General features: G+C 46.7%; 1 protein-coding gene across 2 annotated transcripts in view; it reads left to right on the top strand.

Moving 5' to 3' along the window:
- Positions 1–20,772, top strand: part of kat2b (K(lysine) acetyltransferase 2B) — a 153,172-nt gene that overhangs the window by 39,496 nt on the left and 92,904 nt on the right. For both annotated transcript variants that reach the window (XM_072508734.1, XM_072508733.1), the window contains exon 3: positions 3,305–3,450. In XM_072508734.1, coding sequence (XP_072364835.1) covers positions 3,305–3,450 — 146 coding nt within the window. The remainder of the gene's footprint in view (positions 1–3,304; positions 3,451–20,772) is intronic.

Here is a 20,772-nt window from a genome sequence, read left to right as displayed (position 1 = left end):
CAAGATCCATCATCAAAAGTAGTTGTTCTAAATTTTTGAATGCCAAATTACACCCAACATCTGAATTCCAGGAACAATGACCAGAAGGTGCGAGCAGTATTAACACTAATGAAGCAATAAAATATGTTTGCACTATTCGAAGATTAATTTGAGGAAAGCCAGACAAACACATTGGATAACACATTGATGATGCATATTGTTGGAAAGAGATTTAACGAAAAGTGCCATGATAAAATGGTTGGTGAGGGAAGAGGAAGAGGAAAAACTAATGCACGGGTGTTAATTTTATACTGAAATTCCAAATGTCGTTAACCTTTCTATCTAATCCTGCTGTTATCATATTTCTGTAAGTTCTCCATTTGTCAATATTTAGTATATCCTTTATATCTGTCAATCTTTTCAGTTGATTTTGTTTTACAATATCAAAACTGAATAGCTTTTATTTTGCAGTGCTACTTGAATAGGGCAAATTTACATCACTATTTGTATCTGTGGACGTATTACCATGTGGGCAGCTGGCTGTTGTAACAGTACCCCCAACCAAAAACAAGAGACCATGTTAAAATTTTTGTTTCATCTAACATTTTGACACTGAATTAATCTTGATTTAAAAAAAAAAAAAAAATTTTTTTTTAAAATCTTTTCGCACCATGGAGTCCTCATGCTAACAGAATATTTAATCTGGGATGGGAGAAGAAAGGTATAAAATTATCAGTAAAATCCACTTCTTTGAGACCCTCCAGAATCTCAAATGCTAATAAGCATGCAATCTTCATGTCTGAACCATCTAACCTTAGAATGACCATTCTAAGCACATACTCAGCTCGTTATACAAAGCCGGGCGACAGCATTGGGGTATGTGTCAAATTTAATGCCAAGAATCACACGGAAACAAACGGAATTTTAGTATTAGGGCATGTTAGAATAGAACTCAACCCACCAGCAACCTTTGCCAACGAGTGGGATTGAGAGATCGCAGGTAAGGGCACAGGCACGCGATAAATAGGGGCTGCCTTGTAAATCTAGCTGACTGATTGTGGAACCCAGGTGGCTGCTGAAATTAAATTGATGCCATGTCAGATGCTTGTGAGGATTTTCCTCTCTCTCACTCAGCGGCACCACCTCATAGATTAGTACGGCAGCAAATCTGCAAGAATGTTCATTAAATTTACAGTTCACACTGACTATTGTATCTGAACATCCCGTAGGTTCTGTGCTGCAATGCAGCTGTAGGTATACTTGCAACAAATGGCAGAACCCTGGCCTCTTGCTGGTTTTTCTTTGAAAAGGCCCTTTTCCAGTTCGGCTTGCCAAAACCCACAGAAATGATTAGTGGCATTTGGTAGGTGCGGCCAAACATGCAAAACAAGATCCTACTTGGCCTGGAATGCAGTTGCGATTGGGAGGCTTCTGTAGATTTTTCCAGCATAAGATTTAGACAGGCATTTGCTTCTCAACGTGTGCCATGAAGAGACCTGCTGCCACCGCCCACATTGGAAAGCGGAGTCTTCTCCAACAGCAGCTGACAAAGCTGAGAGAAACCCGCGGTCAACCTGACCTGCCGGGCATCATTTCACAGTTCCTCTTTTTCTCCAAACACTTCAAAATATTCCCAGTAGGAAACTCTATTGCCAATATAGATAGCAAAAATAAATAGATAAATAATTGCACCTGACTAAGTCTGATGAAAGCCCTAATACCAGCTGGGAACAAAGAACTACACGGAGGGCCATTAAGAGACTTGCTATACTTACCTTGAAAATGAGTAGGCCGTTGAAATGACCTGCATATTTACCTGAGACCGTCGGCTGGATTCTCCGTTCCTGAGACTAAGTGTTGACGCCGGGGCAGGATTTGTGGACTTCCACGACAGGAAAACTGGCGCCGGCTTGGACCGACCATGGAGGGGCTAGCATTGGCACCACATGGAACACAGTCGATTCCAATGGGAAATGGTATGGGATTGGCCAGGTCTGTGATTGACACTCGGGAGGCTGACAAGCTGCAGCTGCATATACACACTTCACTCCTCACACACACTCATCCCAGCCAACAAGATGGTATTGGTTGCACTGGAGCACGCTCATCCTGCTGATGGGTCGGCTGGGGCCAGAGGGCACCTAGGGGGGTGGCCTGGGGGGACACCCATACGACCTGTGGCCCTAAATTCACAGTGGAAAGTCAGCGGCATGCGCAGCTGCATGGCTGCCTTACAGGTGTTCCATGCCCGTCCACTCTGACCCCACAGCCCACCTCATGGCCACCCCCAGCTACTCCCCGACCCTGGCAGAAGCCCCCTAGCCAAGCGGCACTACTGTCAGCAGACTATGGCGATGTTGGTCACTTTCCATACCTCCTCTCTCCCTCAGCAGCCACAGTGCCTGTTTCACTAATTTTAAAAGCACAAGTGAACGTGGTCTTGGGATTCGCCCCAGTGGAGGCGGAGAATCACAGATGTACCGGAGAATACTGCTTCAGGCCCGCTAATGGTATGCCAACGGCGTTAAACTATACATGCGGAGTGGAATGCATTGACGCCGTTCTCGAGGCACTGGATAATTGCGATTTAGCGTGAACCCGCGCCGGCCATGATTTTGGCGTCAAAACTGATTCTCCAGCCAGTCGGCCGAATGAAAATCCCATCCCTTATCTTGCATCAGTTTTAATTGCTGTGCTGGAGACTCAGCATTTAGAGCTTTCCTGAAGTTTTCCCCTTCTTTAATACAGCAATGAAACTCCCACTTGTTTCAGGCAGGAAATTTAGATAGTCATCACAAGCCACAAAGAATATTCAGGTTGTGATAACTAAGTGGGAATCTACTGGTACTCAGTCCTGCCATATATTTGTTCCTTTTCCATCCTGCTACCTGCCAAAATCAGGACTGTAATGAGATGGCAAAGATCATCTATCTGTTTCATAACAAAATTTAATCTGCATTTTATTTCAATCATTTCTATCTCTTCCTCTTTTACAACTTTCGTTAGTGAGGTAGTCTTACTTATTTTCAGATTTGTTTGGAACTTTTCATTTACATTTGTATGCCTGCCTGATTGAAAGTAATGGAATCATTTAGCAAGAAAATTGAGTGTGTTTGCAAAACGTGTTTCCAGGAAACGGTCACTCTGTTTACAGCACTTGATTTTCCTGATCTGGTTAGTGGTCTTGTGATTTTTTTAAAAATGGGGCTGTGTGGGATTTGTAAAGCCAATAGTGCAATTTCTTTGTTTATCCAGAGGGAAGCGAAATCCTGTTAAAGTTGAAATGCAGAACCAAGAACAAACATTGCACTGTTGTGTTTTTCAGCTGATCACGTTTCCCATTTGGAAAATGTATCAGAAGAAGAAATGAATAGGCTTCTTGGAATCGTACTAGATGTGGAGTACCTATTTACCTGTGTCCACAAAGAAGAAGATGCAGACACAAAGCAAGTTTATTTTTACCTGTTCAAAGTAAGTATAAAGATAGATACTTTTCCATTGTGCCTATTCATTTTAAATCTTTGAGAATTAAACGGCACCTCATTCTATGAAATGTTCATCCAAATAACAGTTATTGATGTTTAAAATGTTTCTGTAGCAACTATTAAATACCCTCTAATAAATTAACTTCATGGGGCTACTTGAAGCCTAGCAACGTCTTTGTCAACAGTACATGTTTGGTGGCTATTTTCATATGATTGGCTATGGTTGCCACTTTGGCTGCATTCAGCAAACTGGACACGAATTGCAGTCAAAATTACACCAGCTTTCCAAATTGAATTTCACTCAAACTCATTTGCATAACACAGAATGCAAAATCTTCTGTAAACTGCTCAAGTAAGCAGCATTTCAGAACAAAATGCATATAAAAAATTTGCATGAAAAGATACTTCTTGCATTGGGCTGGGGGAAGGCCAATTGCGGAAGGAATCTGGCTTGCTGCCCATGGACATGGATTTGAGATTGCCGCAAGTGCTGCTGAGGTTCGAGGCGGGCTATTTAAAAGTTAAACTCGGTTCTCTGGGACTTTGGCCGTTATTTTGAAAGATCTAAATATCTATTACAGCCTTTACTGTAGTAAAAAAACTCCCATTCCTGAAAGCCCATTTAAAACATTAAAAAATCTCTCGCATATTTAATCCCTGGTGAAGACAAAGAGACTTTTATTCATAACCCTACATCAAAGATAGCTAATCGTTTAATAACCTCTCTGACCCATCGATAAAACTGTGATCTTAGGACACTGATGGGATAATTGTTATTTATGCAAAGCAGATACATTAATAATGATATAAAAACCGAAAACTTCAGATGTTGGAGATCTGAAATAAAAACAAAGTGCTGGAAAACGTCAGCAGGTCTGGAAGCAGCGGTGGAGATAGAAACGAGTTAAAGTTTCGAGGCCAATATGGCTCTTCTTCAGAACTTCAGTTAACTCTGTTTCACTCTTCACGGATGCTGCCAGAGCTGTGGAGGTTTTCCACCATTTTCTGTTTTTATTATTAATAATGATAGCGTTTAGGGTAATGTCAACAAACAGCTATTGTATCTGTGAGCAGAATTTTTTCAAATCTCACGAGCTGAGGATTTTAAAATTTCACAGCTTGACAGTTCTACAGATCTTCTTGATCGTTTACACCTCCTGATAAATTCATAACTTCCGCACTGGAAGATAAGGCCATTGCTGAAGTGAAAATGGGGCTTGTTTGAAATCAGCATTTGAGTTCAAATGAACCTGTTGAGTTTGTTTTTCCCTCATCTGTGAATTATGCCATGCCCCCTTTCCCCTACTGGTGAAAAAGTGGTCTGTCAGAAATGGGGAGAAGACTTCCAGATCCAGATCCCGTCCACCATTTTTAAAGGTCGATTGAGTCTCTCCATTGCTCTGCGAATATCGGACCCATTAAGAATGATACCTGTTGCAGTTTTATTAATATAGCTGAAAAAAGTTTTAACATGAACATAAATTGTTTTAATCAGAGTCCACCAACAGTGAACAATCCGATTTCAAATAACTTAAAATCATTAAAAGAAATTATACCGGATCATTACTATTTTCATTTGTGTAAAGTAGTCAGTTTTTAGTGAATCAAGTATTTCTAAACATTTTTAAAAGGTGTCTGTTAGCGTTTTATTTTAAGACTAACTCAGAGGCCCACAAATGGATGTGATTAGTGAAAACCCGCCATGATGTTTAATTCACTCTGGGATTGTGACCAGTTTCTGGGTGGGGCTGGCTTTTGCTGCAAAGAATTATGAAAACTATTGGGCAACTGTTTAGCAAACCAGTGAAAACATAATTTGCATTGCGTGTAATTTGCATTTGAAATTCCTTTATCCTTTGCTATAGTTTGCTGAGTTGTAAGCACAAAACCAGTGCAATCTGCAAAAACTCCAGACCCATGAGTGCATGCCTTTTTAAAAATCGATGTGAATACATATTTATAATAGAATCTCATGTATGACTAACCCTGAAGTGTCTTACTACCAATTCTGAATACACAGGCGTATGCGTGAGTACTATAACAGGTAATGTATTCCGTAGGCTGGTAATCATATGTGTTTCACCGGTGAAAATAGGAAGACTATTGGAATAAGGGGACCCCTATCCTAAAATTATGCTATGTTCACTTCAGTATCTCTGTACACATAGATATTTGCATCAAAGATCTTTTGATAGCCATCAAGAGTGGGAGCTTTCACTGAATTTTCCTTTTGTTTGTATGGGAAGAGGACAGAGGCATTAGACCAAATAGAGTATTTTAAAAATTTAAATATATGTTGCAATACAATATTTATCTGATAACTTACCGGCAGAAGAGAGAGAGAGAGAGACAAATTGCACTACTTTTTCACACCGCCTGTCTGCAAGCAGAAGGGGTTTTGAATTATTTTTAAAGTATTATTACAACACCTTGGGCTAGGGCGCATTTATATCAACCCCCCCCTTTACCCAGAGTTGTGACACAATAGAATTAACAAATAATTCTTAGAAAAATGCCTAAAGTCTTTGGCCCTTGGCTGCCCAGTAATTACAGTCACCAGGTTTGTAAATTTGAACACAATAAGAACATAAGAACTAGGAGCAGGAGAAGGCCATCTGGCCCCTCGAGCCTGCTCCACCATTCAATGAGATCATGGCTGATCTTTTGTGGACTCAGCTCCACTTTCCGGCCCGAACACCATAACCCTTAATCCCTTTATTCTTCAAAAAACTATCTATCATTATCTTAAAAACATTTAATGAAGGAGCCTCTACTGCTGCACTGGGCAAGGAATTCCATAGATTCACAACCCTTTGGGTGAAGAAGTTCCTCCTAAACTCAGTCCTAAATCTACTTTCCCTTATTTTGAGGCTATGCCCCCTAGTTCTGCTTTCACCCGCCAGTGGAAATAACCTGCCCGCATCTATCCTATCTATTCACTTCATAATCTTATATGTTTCTATAAGATCCCCCCTCATCCTTTTAAATTCCAACGAGTACAGTCCCAGTCTACTCAACCTCTCCTCGTAATCCAACCCCTTCAGCTCTGGGATTAACCTAGTGAATCTCCTCTGCACACCCTCCAGTGCCAGTACGTCCTTTCTCAAGTAAGGAGACCAAAACTGAACACAATACTCCAGGTGTGGCCTCACTAACACCTTATACAATTGCAGCAGAACCTCCCTAGTCTTAAACTCCATCCCTCTAGCAATGAAGGACAAAATTCCATTTGCCTTCTTAATCACCTGTTGCACCTGAAAACCAACTTTCTGCGACTCATGCACTAGCACACCCAGGTCTCTCTGCACAGCAGCATGTTTTAATATTTTATCATTTAAATAATAATCCCCTTTGCCGTTATTCTTACCAAAATGGATAACCTCACATTTGTCAACATTGTATTCCATCTGCCAGACCCTAGCCCATTCACTAAGCCTATCCAAATCCCTCTGCAGACTTCCAGTATCCTCTGCACTTTTTGCTTTACCACTTATCTTAGTGTCGTCTGCAAACTTGGACACATTGCCCTTGGTCCCCAAATCCAAATCATCTATGTAAATTGTGAACAGTTGTGGGCCCAACACTGATCCCTGAGGGACACCACTAGCTACTGATTGCCAACCAGAGAAACACCCATTAATCCCCACTCTTTGCTTTCTATTAATTAACCAATCCTCTATCCATGCTACTACTTTCCCCTTAATGCCATGCATCTTTATCTTATGCAACAACCTTTTGTGTGGCACCTTGTCAAAGGCTTTCTGGAAATCCAGATATACCACATCCATTGGCTCCCCGTTATCTACCGCACTGTTAATGTCCTCAAAAAATTCCACTAAATTAGTTAGGCACGACCTGCCCTTTATGAACCCATGCTGCGTCTGTCCAATGGGACAATTTCCATCCAGATGCCTCGCTATTTCGTCCTTAATGATAGATTCCAGCATCTTCCCTACTACCGTAGTTAAGCTCACTGGCCTATAATTACCCACTTTCTGCCTACCTCCTTTTTTAAACAGTGGTGTCGCGTTTGCTAATTTCCAATCCGCCGGGACCACCCCAGAGTCGAGTGAATTTTGGTAAATTATCACTAGTGCATTTGCAATTTCCCTAGCCATCTCTTTTAGCACTCTGGGATGCATTCCATCAGGGCCAGGAGACTTGTCTACCTTTAGCCCCATTAGCTTGCCCATCACTACCTCCTTGGTGATATCAATCCTCTCAAGGTCCTCACCTGTCATAGCCTCATTTCCATCAGTCACTGGCATGTTATTTGTGTCTTCCACTGTGAAGACCGACCCAAAAAACCTGTTCAGTTCCTCAGCCATTTCCTCATCTCCCATTATTAAATCTCCCTTCTCATCCTCTAAAGGACCAATATTTACCTTAGCCACTCTTTTTTGTTTTATGTATTTGTAGAAACATTTACTACTGCTTTTATATTCTGAGCAAGTTTACTCTCATAATCTATCTTACTCTTCTTTATAGCTTTTTTAGTAGCTTTCTGTTGCCCCCTAAAGATTTCCCAGTCCTCTAGTCTCCCACTGATCTTTGCTATTTTGTATGTTTTTTCCTTCAATTTGATACTCTCCCTTATTTCCTTAGATATCCACGGTCGATTTTCCCTCTTTTTACCGTCCTTCCTTTTTTTGGTATAAACCTTTGCTGGGCACTGTGAAAAATCACTTGGAAGGTTCTCCACTGTTCCTCAACTGTTTCACCATAAAGTCTTTGCTCCCAGTCTATCTTAGCTAGTTCTTCTCTCATCCCATTGTAATCTCCTTTGTTTAAGCACAAAACACTAGTGCTTGATTTTACCTTCTCACCCTCCATCTGTATTTTAAATTCCACCATATTGTGATCGCTCCTTCCGAGAGGATCCCTAACTATGAGATCCTGAATCAATCCTGTCTCATTACACAGGACCACATCTAGGACCGCTTGTTCCCTCGTAGGTTCCATTACATACTGTTCGAGGAAACTATCGCGGATACATTCTATAAACTCCTCCTCAAGGCTGCCTTGACCGACCTGGTTAAACCAATCAACATGTAGATTAAAATCCCCTATGATAACTGCTGTACCATTTCTACATGCATCTGTTATTTCTTTGTTTATTGCCTGCCCCACCATAATGTTACTGTTTGGTGGCCTATAGATTACTCCTATCAGTGACTTTTTCGCCTTACTATTCCTGATTTCCACCCAAATGGATTCAACCTTATCCTCCATAGCACCGATGTCATCCCTTACTGTTGCCCAGATGTCATCCTTAAATAACAGAGCTACACCACCTCCCTTACCATCCACTCTGTCCTTCCGAAAAGTTTGATACCCTCGGATATTTAACTCTCAGTCGTGACCATCCTTTAACCATGTTTCAGTAATGGCCAATAAATCATAGTCATTCGCGATGATTTGCGCCATCAACTCATTTACCTTATTCCGAATACTACGAGCATTCAGGTAAAGTACACTTATGTTGGCTTTTTTACCTCTGTTCTTAATCTTAACACCGATCAGTAACCTCTCCAAAGTTATATTTCCTCTTAACCTTTCTCCTAATTTTCCTTGTCGTCGAACCCACATCTTCCTGTAACAACCTGCCGCATCACTTACCATTAATGTTTTCACTTCCCGTTTTATTTCTTTTAGTATTCCTGGTCCTATTCACTGAGCTCCCCTCAGTCACTGTACCTTGTACTGTCGCCCTTTTTGATTTTTGACTATGGCTTCTCTGCCTTACACTTTCCCCCTTACTGCGTTTTATTTCTGTCCCTGTTTTACTACCTTGCAACCTCCTGCATCGGTTCCCACCCCCCTGCCACATTAGTTTAAACTCTCCCCAACAGCTCTAGCAAACCCCCCCCCCCCAGGACATCGGTTCCAGTCCTGCCCAGGTGCAGACTTTCCGGTTTGTACTGGTCCCACCTCTCCCAGAATCGGTTCCAATGTCCCAGGAATTTGAATCCCTCCCTCTTGCACCATCTCTCGAGCCACGTATTCGTCCTCTCTATCCTGACATTCCTACTCTGACTAGCTCGTGGCACTGGTAGCAATCCTGAGAATACTACCTTTGAGGTCCTACTTTTTAGTTTAACTCCCAGCTCCCTAAATTCAGCTTGTAGGACCTCGTCCCGTTTTTTACCTATATCGTTGGTGCCTATGTGCACCACAACAGCTGGCTGTTCATCCCCCCCTCCCCCCCCCCCAACCCCCTCCCCCCCCTCCCCCTCCCTCCCCCTCCCCCTCCACCCTCTCCCCTCCCCCCCACCCCCTCCCCCCTCCGCCCTCCCCCTCAGCCCCCTCCCCCCTCCCTCACCCCCTCAACCCCCTCCCCCTCCCTCACCCCCCTCCCCCCTCCCTCACCCCCTCCCTCCCCCTCCTCCCCCCTTCCCTCCCCCCTCCTCCCCCCTCCCCCCTCTCCCCCCTGCCCCCCTCCCCCTCCACCTCCCCCTCCACCCCCCCCCCCCCCCTCCTCCCCCTCCCTCCCCCTCACCCCTCCTCCCCCCTCCCCCTCCTCCCCCCTCCCCCCTCCCCCTCCCCCACCTCCCCCTCCCCCTCCCCCACCTCCCCCCTCCCCCTCCCCCCTCCTGCCCACCTCCTCCCCCTCCCCGCTCCCCCTCCCTCCCCCCTCACCCCCACTCCCCCCTCCCTCCCCTCCTCACCCCCACCCTCCCCCCACCCCTCCCTCCCCCCTCCCCTCCCCCCTCAGCCCACTCCCCCCTCCCTCCCCCTCCCCCCTCCCCCTCCCTCCCCCCCTCCCCTCCCCCCTCCCCCCTCAGCCCCCTCCCCTCACCCCCCTCCCTCACCCTCCCTCCCCCTCCTCCCCCCTCACCCCCTCCCTCCCCTCACCCCCTCCACATTTCTTCCTATGTCGGCTGGCCTGACTCCAGCAGACATCTGCCCCAGCATTGAAAATCCCAGCCTGACCACCCAAGACAAGTAGGCCAAGCCGATAATTCTCCCATCTCTGCCTCGAGGATGAAAATCCAGGTTTAAGACTCTGTTCAATTTTTTCATGGCTGGTGTAGTGCACTCAGCAAAAATCTGGTTTATAGTTCATATGTTTTAAAAACACAGTTTTAGGAATTAAAATTTTAACTGTAGAAAAATGGAGGCATCTGGTTAAGAAACTGTTAAATCAACTCTTGCAGTAGATCAAACTCAAACTTTCATCAGGCAGAAGATACAGAAGTCCGAAGACCCGCACATCCTGACATAGGTACAGCTTCTGCTCCACAGTTACTAGACTCCTCAACAACTCTCCCTTGGACTGATCTGTTCCCTGTAAGAACACGATTCACGACGCCCTTGTTCCGCACTGTAACCAATCACTATTTGTTGATGCACCACTATCAATGTACTCTGTTGATTATTCTTTTTGTCTACTATGTACATACTGTGAACGTTCCCTTGGCCGCAGAAAGTACTTTTCACTGTACTTCGGTACATGTGACAATAAATATCAATCAATCAATCAATCAACAAGTCTGGGTATATTGAACTTAAAAGGTGGCCTGTGTTTAACTGCAAGGTCAGAGTTGATTGTGAAAAAACTTAAAACAATAAATGCTCCATCACTAAGCTTGTAGTGGACCCAGGGCATCTGGGGAAAGGGCTGTAAAACTCTATTAGCATTATACATTATTCATATAATTTAGAGAATCAAAGAGTAGCATGGAAGGTAAAATCATTTGTTTACGTTTCTGTTTGGGAGCATCCAAGAGCATGCTGTGCCATCATGGAGACGGGATGTGGGGGTAGAAGGTTCTTTTGTTTAATTTATCTGTATGTGTTTGCTGACAAAAGTAAGCAGTTCAGTTTGGGAACAGAAAGAGCCAGTTGCAGATTTGGTCTACTGTCGACTGCAACTTACTGAGTGCGGAGAGCCAAAGGATATGAATGTTATCATGCATTTAAACAAGAGAAAATACGAGCTTTATCATTCAGCACACAAGCTTAGTTTGGAATTCATGAGGGGAAAGAAGCTGAAAGATTTGCCGACTTTAAAGCTAGAGGAAATCTACAGTGTTTCTCACAGAACATTGCAGCATACTGCAGTCAGCTTGAATAGTAAGGTTGGAAAGAGAGGAAGTAAAAAGTACAACTGTGTCCATGGTATAAGTACCAAACACTATAACGTTAAGTTAATCATGCATGCTTTGTTTAATGTTTGTATACAATAAAGTTTGTTTTAGTTTTGAAAATGTGAAATCTTGTGGACATAGTTCTGTCAGTTAATTACTGGGTATCCGGATTGCCTTTAAACGTTAATGATCTCTAAGAGGATTGTGAAAAAAGTTATGATTAAAATTGCACTGTACTGTTTGCCCTGTGTTACTGTTGGGGGGGGGGATGACTTGCCTAAGGTGCTGCGGGCTTGCTTAAGAAGCACCAAGTGGGATATTCGCCCCTCACTGAGGTGAGGGGAGGTGCCAGCCAATCCGATTGGCCGGCAGGCCCATCAATCCCAGTAATGCCAAGGGGGCATAATTGATAATTTATTTATATTTCTTTCCTTTTCTTCTGCTCAAACCAATCCTTATCTATAATACCTTTATTTTCCTTCTGTTAGCTGCCATCTCTGTCGAGATCTAGTGGCGAACTGGCTGCCAATAGTGAGATGAAGGGAATGGGCATTGCACAAGAGAAAAGAGTTGCAATAATGCAGAGTACCAGAGGGTTGGGAAGTTAAAGAAGGCTACCAAGCTGGAGAGGACAAGACCATAAAGCGATTTATACACTAAGGTGAAAAATTGAAATTTTGAGATGCGAGGATCAGTGAACATAGAAATGATGAGTGAATTGGAGGACGAGATGCGAGTTTTAAAAAATTCATTTACGGGATGTGGGCATTGCTGGTTAGGCCAGCATTTATTGCCCATCCCTAGTTGCCCTTGAGAAGGTGGTAGTGAGCTGCCTTTTTGAAACCCTGCAGTCCCTGAGGAGCAGGTACACCACAGTGCTGTTAGGGAGGGAATTCCAGGATTTTGACCCAGCAGCAGTGAAGGAACAGCGATATATTTCCAAGTCAGGATCGGTAAGTGACTTGGAGGGGAACCTCCAGGTGGTGGTGTTCTCGGGTGTCTGCTGCTCTTGTCCTTCGAGATGGTAGTGGTCGTGGGATTGAAAGGTGCAGCCTCAGGAACCCTGGTGAGTTTCTACAGTGCATCTTGTAGATGGTACACATAGCTGCCACTGATCATCGGTGGTGGAAGGATTGAATGTCTGTGGAAGGGGTAGTAATCAAGTGGGCTGCTTTGGTCAAGCTTCTTACGCGCGATTCTCCGACACCCACCGGGTCGGAGAATCGCTGGGGGCTGGCGTGAATCCCGCCCCCGCCGTGTCCCGAATTCTCCGCCACCAGAGATTCGGCGGGGGCGGGAATCGCGCCGGTCAGCGGGCCCATCCCAGGCAATTCTCTGGCGCGTGATGGGCCGAAGTCCCGCTGCTGTCAACCCTCGCACTCCGATGTGGATTAAACCTCTTGAACGGCGTGACAAGGCGGCGTGGGCAGGCTCCGGGATCCTGTGCGCGGGGCGATCTGGCCCCGGGGGATGCCACCACGGTGGCCTGGCCCGCGATCGGGGCCCACCGATCCGCGGGCGGGCCTGTGCCGTGGGGGCACTCTTTTTCTTCCGCCTTCACCATGATCTTCACTATGGCGGAGGCGGAAGAGACCTCCTCCCCTGTGCATGCACGGGGATGCCGTGAGCGGCTGCTGACGCTCCCGCGCATGCGTCGCCCGACGAAGACTTTCGGCGCCGGCTGGCGTGGCGCGAAAGGCCTTTCCAGCTGGCGGAGCGGAAACCACTCCGACGCGGGCCTAGCCCCTCAAGGTGAGGGCTTGGCCCCTAAAGGTGCGGAGAATTCGCACCTTTGGGGCGGCCCGACGTCGGAGTGATCCGCGCCGTTTTTGGCGCTAGGTAGCGGACATCGTGCCAATTTGCGGAGAATTCCGCCCCTTGAGTGTGTTGCAGTCAACCAGGAGAGTATTCCATTACTTGTGCCTTGTAGGTGGTGGACCGGCTTTGCGGGGCGCGGGTGGTGGTTTCAGATGATAAGTTACTCGCCGCAGGATTCGTTACCTTTGACCTGCTCTTGTAGCCACAGTATTTACCTGGCTAGTCCAGTTCAGTTTCTGGTCAATGGTAATCCCCAGGATGTTGATAGTGGGGGTTTCCGTAATGGTAATGTAATTGAATGTCAAGGGACAATGGTTAGATCCTCTCTTGTTGGAGATGGTTATTGCCTGGCACTTGTGCGGCACGGATGTTATTTCGTCAGCACAAGCCTGGATATTGTCCTTGCTGCATTTGGACATGAGGTATGATGTAGAATGACAGCAAAGTTTTTGGAGAGTGGTAGAAGGGAAGGTGGCCTGAAAAACGTTGGAATAGTTGAGTTTGGAGATGAAAAAGGATGGGCATTTCAGCTACATATGGACTAGTGTAGGGGTAGAGACTGGAGTTACCTAGACCCCAGCCTCTGGTTTGCTAACTGATCTTTAATTGTTTTTCAGCACTGAACTGGCAGTCATGTTTTGCAATCACTCAGTGCACTTAACATTGCAAGCCCAATGAGTGTTTTAAATAACTAAAGAGATGATTTTACTTCTTTGTACTGGGAAACTGGCCAAGACCAGGCAGCAGACCTGGGGGAACAGCAGGTAAACACACAGAAAGCGAGAGGGTGAGGAGAAAATAGTGACTGATGAATAGTGAAAAAAATAGGGCACAAAGAGCAGCATGTAAGGAAATTTAAGGATGGAATGACAAGGGGAAAAATAGAGAGTTGAGATAAAGGAGAGTTTGAAGGAAGAGAAGAGGTTTTCAAATCAGAAACTAACGATAATTCAGTAGGTAGTTTGCTAATTGACAAGTAAACAGCACAAGTAATCAATTGTGAATTTTGGAACATCATAAACTAAAAAGGGGTGCTCATTAAAAGTTATATAGCAAAGTTTAATTGTCAGCAACAGCTACCAGTTCTAAAAAGGGACCAATCTAATCTAAATAATATTTTTTCGAAATGCATTTATTATATTGGACAAACAAAGATTAACTCGCAGAAAGGAGAAATTCCATAATGCCTATAAACTGTCTCATTTGTGTCTGTTGGTGTGGTGACTCGAGACATACATTGGAGGCTTCCAGTAGTTAACAAAGGGGTTTATTGATGTAAGACAAAGGCAGTTAAGTAACAAGCACAAAACACCATACAACAGGTCTTAAAAACAGGCCCATGCTGCCCAGGGTCCTTCTCCAGGCCCCCGTGCAAACATCCAGTTGGCCGGGTTTCATGCTCTACGACGCAACTGGTCTGCCGATCGCGTGGTCTGTGGAGCCTGTTCACTTAATTTGATTTGATTTGATTTATTGTCACATGTACCGAAGTACAGTGAAAAGTATTTTTCTGCGGCCGAGGGAACGTACACAGTACGTACATAGTAGACAAAAAGAATAATCGACAGAGTACATTGACAAATGGTACATCGACAAACAGTAATTCGTTAGAGTGCGGAACAAGGGACCAAACAAAGCAAATATATGAGCAAGAGCAGCATAGGGCGTCGTGAATAGTGTTCTTAGAGGGAACAGATCAGTCCGAGGGGGAATCGTTGAGAAGTCTTGTAGCTGTGGGGAAGAAGCTGTTCCTATGTCTGGATGTGCGGGTCTTCAGACTTCTGTACCTTCTGCCTGAGGGAAGGGTCTGGAAGAGGGCAAAACCTGGGTGGGAGGGGTCTCTGATAATGCTGACTGCCTTCCTGAGGCAACGGGAGGTGTATACAGAATCAGTGTGGGGGTGGCAAGCTTATGTGATGCGCTGGGCTGAGTTCACCACACTCTGCAGTTTCTTGCGATCTTGGACCGAGCATTTGCCATACCAGGCTGTGATGCAGCCGGATAGGATGTTCTTTATCGCACATCTGTAGAGGTTTGTGAGAGGCCACACTTTAATGGTGCCACACTACCAAATCCCTCCCCATCCTTATTGAAACTATATACAAAACTTACCGGAGACGACGGGCGGGATTCAGCGGACTGAAGTTAAGTCCACTGTTGGATGTATTCAGTGGGGTGTTTCTCAGCGGTTGCAGTGCCGAAAAAGCATTCCACTATCCAAATTAACTTGTCTTTTTTTGGCCTCAGGGAGTTTCTTCACACCCAGGCGAACTTAGAAGGATTTCCAGCTGGCGAATTGAAGCTCACCAGCAGGAAAGGCTCCTCGCAGATCGAGGTGCCATTTTATCTGGCAGTCCTGATTCCCCCTCCACCCACCCATACACCCCAACCTTGGGAAGGCCCTCGGGAACCATCCCCACACTTCCTCTCTGAGTGGCATGGCCCCTCCCAGGCCTGGGGCTGACCCCTGGCAGTGCCAACCTGGCACCACCCTGCCCTGTTCCCAACCACCCGGGAGTCTCCGATGGCCTGGGAGACTTCCCCTGGTGCCATTATGCCTGATCCACGGTTGTGTGAAGCAGTCATAAATGGCCCACTGGCGAGATCTCCCAGGCGCGATCATTGAGTCCCGGGTGCTGGGTGAATCCGGTGTCCTGGTATTTAAATAAGCCGTTAGGCTCATTTAAATATGTTGATCTTGATCGCGACCAGCGAGTGCGAGATCCTGGTCATGCCAGGTGGAGCGAGTTGGGTGACTCACAATCAGCCCAGCATGGAGCTCGATTTGAGGACGATTCACCCACTGCACCCAGATCAATGCCGGGCATAACAGGGTCGCACACCACAGGGGAAAGAGAGTCCATCAAAAAGTCACTCGGTCCAGAGACCTCCGTGTCCTCCCGTACCTCTGTAGTGCTGATACAGGCTCAACATGCTTTTGAGCGATCGAATGGTCAACTGTCCGTGCCACCTCGGGAGGCAGGCGACCTGGCCTCACCAGTCTTAACAAGTACAGGTGGCTGAACAGAAACAGGAGTCCCTGGTTCCCCTTCGCTCGACACAGTTACAGGAGTGTTCACGATGCTAGCTGGACTTGTCGAATCCAGGTTGGGGTCGCCACCTCTCAAGGGGTCGATGTATTTTCTTTTTTGGGGGAAAATATTTTTATTAAACTTTTATCTTTTTATACTCGAAATATGAAAAGTACAAAAATTATAAACAACAGTAAACCAAATAATAAGAACAGTAACTTAGTAAACTCACCCCCCCACCCCCAGACTCCAAACAGCTAACAGTGACCAATTCCTTAACGTACAATATGAATGGTTGCCAGCGGGGCAGCACGGTGGCACAGTGGTTAGCACTGCTGCATTACGGTGCCGAAAACCCGGATTCGATCCCGGCCCCGGATCACTGTCTGTGTGGAGTTTGCACATTCTCACCTTGTCTGCATGGGTCTTACCCCCACAACTCAAAAAAGATGTGCAAAGTAGGAGAATTGGCCACGCTTAATTGGAAAAAAATAATTCGATACACTAAATTTATGAAAAAAATGAACGGCTGCCATCTACGGTAGAACCGTTCAATTGATTCACTCACGGTATATTTGACCGTCTCGAGGTGCAAAAACTCCCATTAAGGCACCCAGTCACGCCGAGGGCTAGGTGGCGTTGCCAGTCTCCAACTCAGAAGGATTTGCCTCAGAGCAACCAACGAGGCTCATGCCCCCGTACCTGTCCACAGCTCCGGCAGGTCTGATACCCCGAATATGAAGGACAGGGCTCCAACTCAATATTCAGGATTGCCGATTATGGTGCTGAAAAAAAGAGACCTAGAAAGCCACAAGCTTGGGACAGGACCAGAACATGTGCGTATCGTTCGCAGGCCCTCTCAAACAGCGCTCGCACCTATCCTCAACCCCATCAAAAAATCGACTCGTTCTGGTTGTGGTGAGGTGCGCCCTAAACACTACCTTGAGCTAGATCAGACTCAGCCTTACACAGGGTGACGTAGCATTCACCCTGGGGAGGGACTCACTGGGGCTAGTTTAGCACAGGGTTAAATCGCTGGCTTTGCATTCAGACCAAGGCAGGCCAGCAGCACGGTTCAATTCCCGTACCAGCCTCCTCGAACAGGCGCTGGAATGTGGCAACTAGGGGCTTTTCACAGCAACTTCATTTGAAGCCTAATTGTGACAATAAGAGATTTTCATTTTCATTTCACTCCACACCTCCTCCAGGATTGGTTGCAGCTCCTCCTCCCACCTGGCCTTCACTCTCTCCACTGAGCCCAACTCTTTCATTGACGTGCTTTCTGGCGGTCTTCCTATTCACACTGCCACAGAGGCAGCAAGGTGCACAGTAGTTAGCACAGTTGCTTCACAGCTCCACGGGCCCAGGTTCGATTCCCGGCTTGGGTCAATGTCTGTGCGGAGTCTGCATGTTCTCCCCGTGTCTGCGTGGGTTTCTTCCGGGTGCTCCGGTTTCCTCCCACAGTCCAAAGATGTGCAGGTTAGGTGGATTGGCCATGATAAATTGCCCTTTTTTGTTCAAAAAGGTGAGGTGGGGTTACTGGGTTACGGGGATAGGGTGGAGACATGGGCTTAAGTAGGGCGCTCTTTCCAAGAGCCAGTGCAGACTCGATGGGCCGAATGGCATCCTTCTGCATTGTAAATTCTATGATTCTTTGATATGAAACTGGCCCTGACTTGGCCACAACCCGTACTTCCAACCAAGGTGAACCTGAAGTGAAATTACGGAACAAAACCAGGTCTCCCACCCGGAACGATCTGTTGCGCCTCTGTTCTGACCGTTAGCTCTTCTGGGAGGCCTGACATCCCTTCATCTTCCCGCCAAATTTGGAAACACGAGATCCAGCCGGGTTCTCAACGGATGGACCATGAGCAGCTCAACTGGTGTGACCCCTGTGATTGAACGAGGGGTTTAGTTGTACAGCAACAAAAAATTAGGCCAGACCTTTCAGCGCTGGGTGTTTGAGGGCTATTTTAGTGTGTCGTATGCCATTTGCTCACACAGAAACCTGGAAATCATTGCCGGTGAAATGGGTGCCATCGTCCAAAACAATTGAATTGGGAACCTCCTGAATGGCAAACTTGCTGCAAGACATCCACTGTCACTGTCGAGGTAGAGGTCCCCATCTCTTGAACTGATAGAGTGGGCATCCACCAGCACCAAAACATCTTGCCTTTTAACGGGTCCACGTAATCAACGTGGACCCTGATCCATGGACGACTTGGCCATTCCTAAGGATGAAGGGTGGCGGAAAGTGGCAAAGATTGCTACCTTTGGAAAGGGTGGCACTGTTGTACTAGTTCTTCAATGGCTTTATCTAAGCCTGGCCACCAGACGTAACTCCAATGCCAGCGTCTTCATCTTCATCTGCCCTGGGTGGGCGCTATGTAGCACTTGAAGGTTGGACCTCCTCGCCTGAAGTGGGCTGACCACCTGTGATGCCCACAGAGTCACGCCATCTTCCCATGTCAGCGTGTCCTGACGAGTGAAGTAGGGCCTCAGCTGGTCAGGCTCCTCGTAATGCCAGCCAGATTACATAATTGTTTAACCTTTGAAAGTATGGGGTCTCTTTGGGTCCAGTTGCGGATGTGCCCCGTGGGCACTGGCAGATGGTCTACGAAATTTAGAGCTGGAATGTTGATTTGGGGAACCGGTGGATGTGGAATGCTTTTGGGTAGAGGCAGGCAACTTTACCAACATAGTTGTATGCCGTTAACAGCAAGGCCCAACGCTGCACCCTCGCTGAGGCTACGGGTGGTATGGCCTTACCGTCCCTTAAAAGGTCCAATAATGACTTGTGGTCAGTCACTATGTCGAATCGTAGACTGTACACACACTTGTGGAATTTCATCACATCGGATATAATCGCTAAACCCTTCTTCTCAAAATGTTTTTTAAAAATATTTTATTCAAGGCATTTTCAAATAAACAAAAAGCAGAACAACTAACAACTCTATAAACAACCAACACCGCCCCCCCCCCCCCCCCCGCCTTACCCATTTTAATCCCCTTAATCAATAAACGACTTCCACCTCCGGGTGAACCCATCCACTGACCCCCGCAAGGCAAACTTGACCTTCTCAAGCTTCAGGAATTTCACCAGGTCGCTGACCCCCACCCCACTTTCGGCGGCTCCGGGTCCTACCACCGGAGCAAAATCCGTCTCCGGGCTATCAGGGAGGCAAAGGCCAAAGCGTTGGCCTCTCTTACCCCCTGGACACCCGGGTCTTCCAACACCCCGAATATCGCCACCTCTGGACTCGGGACCATCTCCACACCCAGCACCTCGGAGATCACGTCCGCGAACCACACCCAGAACCCCTTTGACCTTGGACATGCCCAGAACATGTGTACGTGATTCACGGGCCTCCCCGCGCACCACCCACACCTATCCTCCACCCCCTCAAAAAACCTACTCATCCTTGCTACCGTCATATGAACCCTATGTATTACTTTGAACTGGCTTAGCATCTCACACGACAAGGACGTGTTTACCCTCTGCAAGTCCTCTGCCCACGTCTCGGCACTACCTCCCCTCCCAGTTTCTCCTCCCACTTACATTTAATGTTCTCCAGTAGAGCTTCCTCCCATTCCATCAACTCCTTATAGTCATTGGTCACCTTCCCCTCCCCTATTTCATCCCTTGACAGTACCGTGTCTTGCAACCCCAGGGGCGACAGCCCAGGAAAGGATGGCACCTCTCTCCTTACAAAGTCTCAAACCCTGCAGCTACCGAAAAACGTTCCCCCTGGGCAATGTGCACTCTTCCTCCAGGTCCTCCAGCTTTGCAAATTTCCCCTCTATAAACATCGCCAAACCACTCAATTGCTGCCTGCCGCCAACTCCGAAACCTTGCATCCAGCCCCACCGGCGGAAACCTTGGCAGCACCATCATATTTACTGTCTGCACCCACCCTGATAGCGGCAGCACATCCCACCTCTTGAAGTCCACTTTCATCTGCTCCACCAACCGAGTCAGGTTCAGCTTGCGCGCAGCCCGCGTCACCTGGACACCCAAGTATCTAAAGCTCGCCCCGCCATCCTGAATGGCAACTCCCCTAACCTCCTTTCCTGCCCTCTAGTCTCAATCGGGAACATCTCGCTCTTCCCCATATTCAACTTGTATCCCGAAAACCGGCCATATTTGTCCAAAATCCCCATGATGCCTACAATACTGCCCAATGGATCTGAAATATACAGCAACAGGTTGTCTGCGTATAATGAGACCCTGTGCTCAACACCCTTCCCCCATCCTTGCTCAATCCCTCCCCAGTCTCCCGACGCCCTTAGCGCCATTGCCAGCAGCTCTATCGCCAAGGCGAAAAGCAACGGGGAGAGCGGCGGCATCCTTGCCTTGTCCCACGATGC

Source organism: Scyliorhinus torazame, chromosome 6, assembly GCF_047496885.1.
Source record: "Scyliorhinus torazame isolate Kashiwa2021f chromosome 6, sScyTor2.1, whole genome shotgun sequence".
NCBI lineage: Eukaryota > Metazoa > Chordata > Chondrichthyes > Carcharhiniformes > Scyliorhinidae > Scyliorhinus > Scyliorhinus torazame.
The sequence above is the reverse complement of the archived record's forward strand: the minus strand, read 5'-3'. Positions and strand labels throughout refer to the sequence as shown.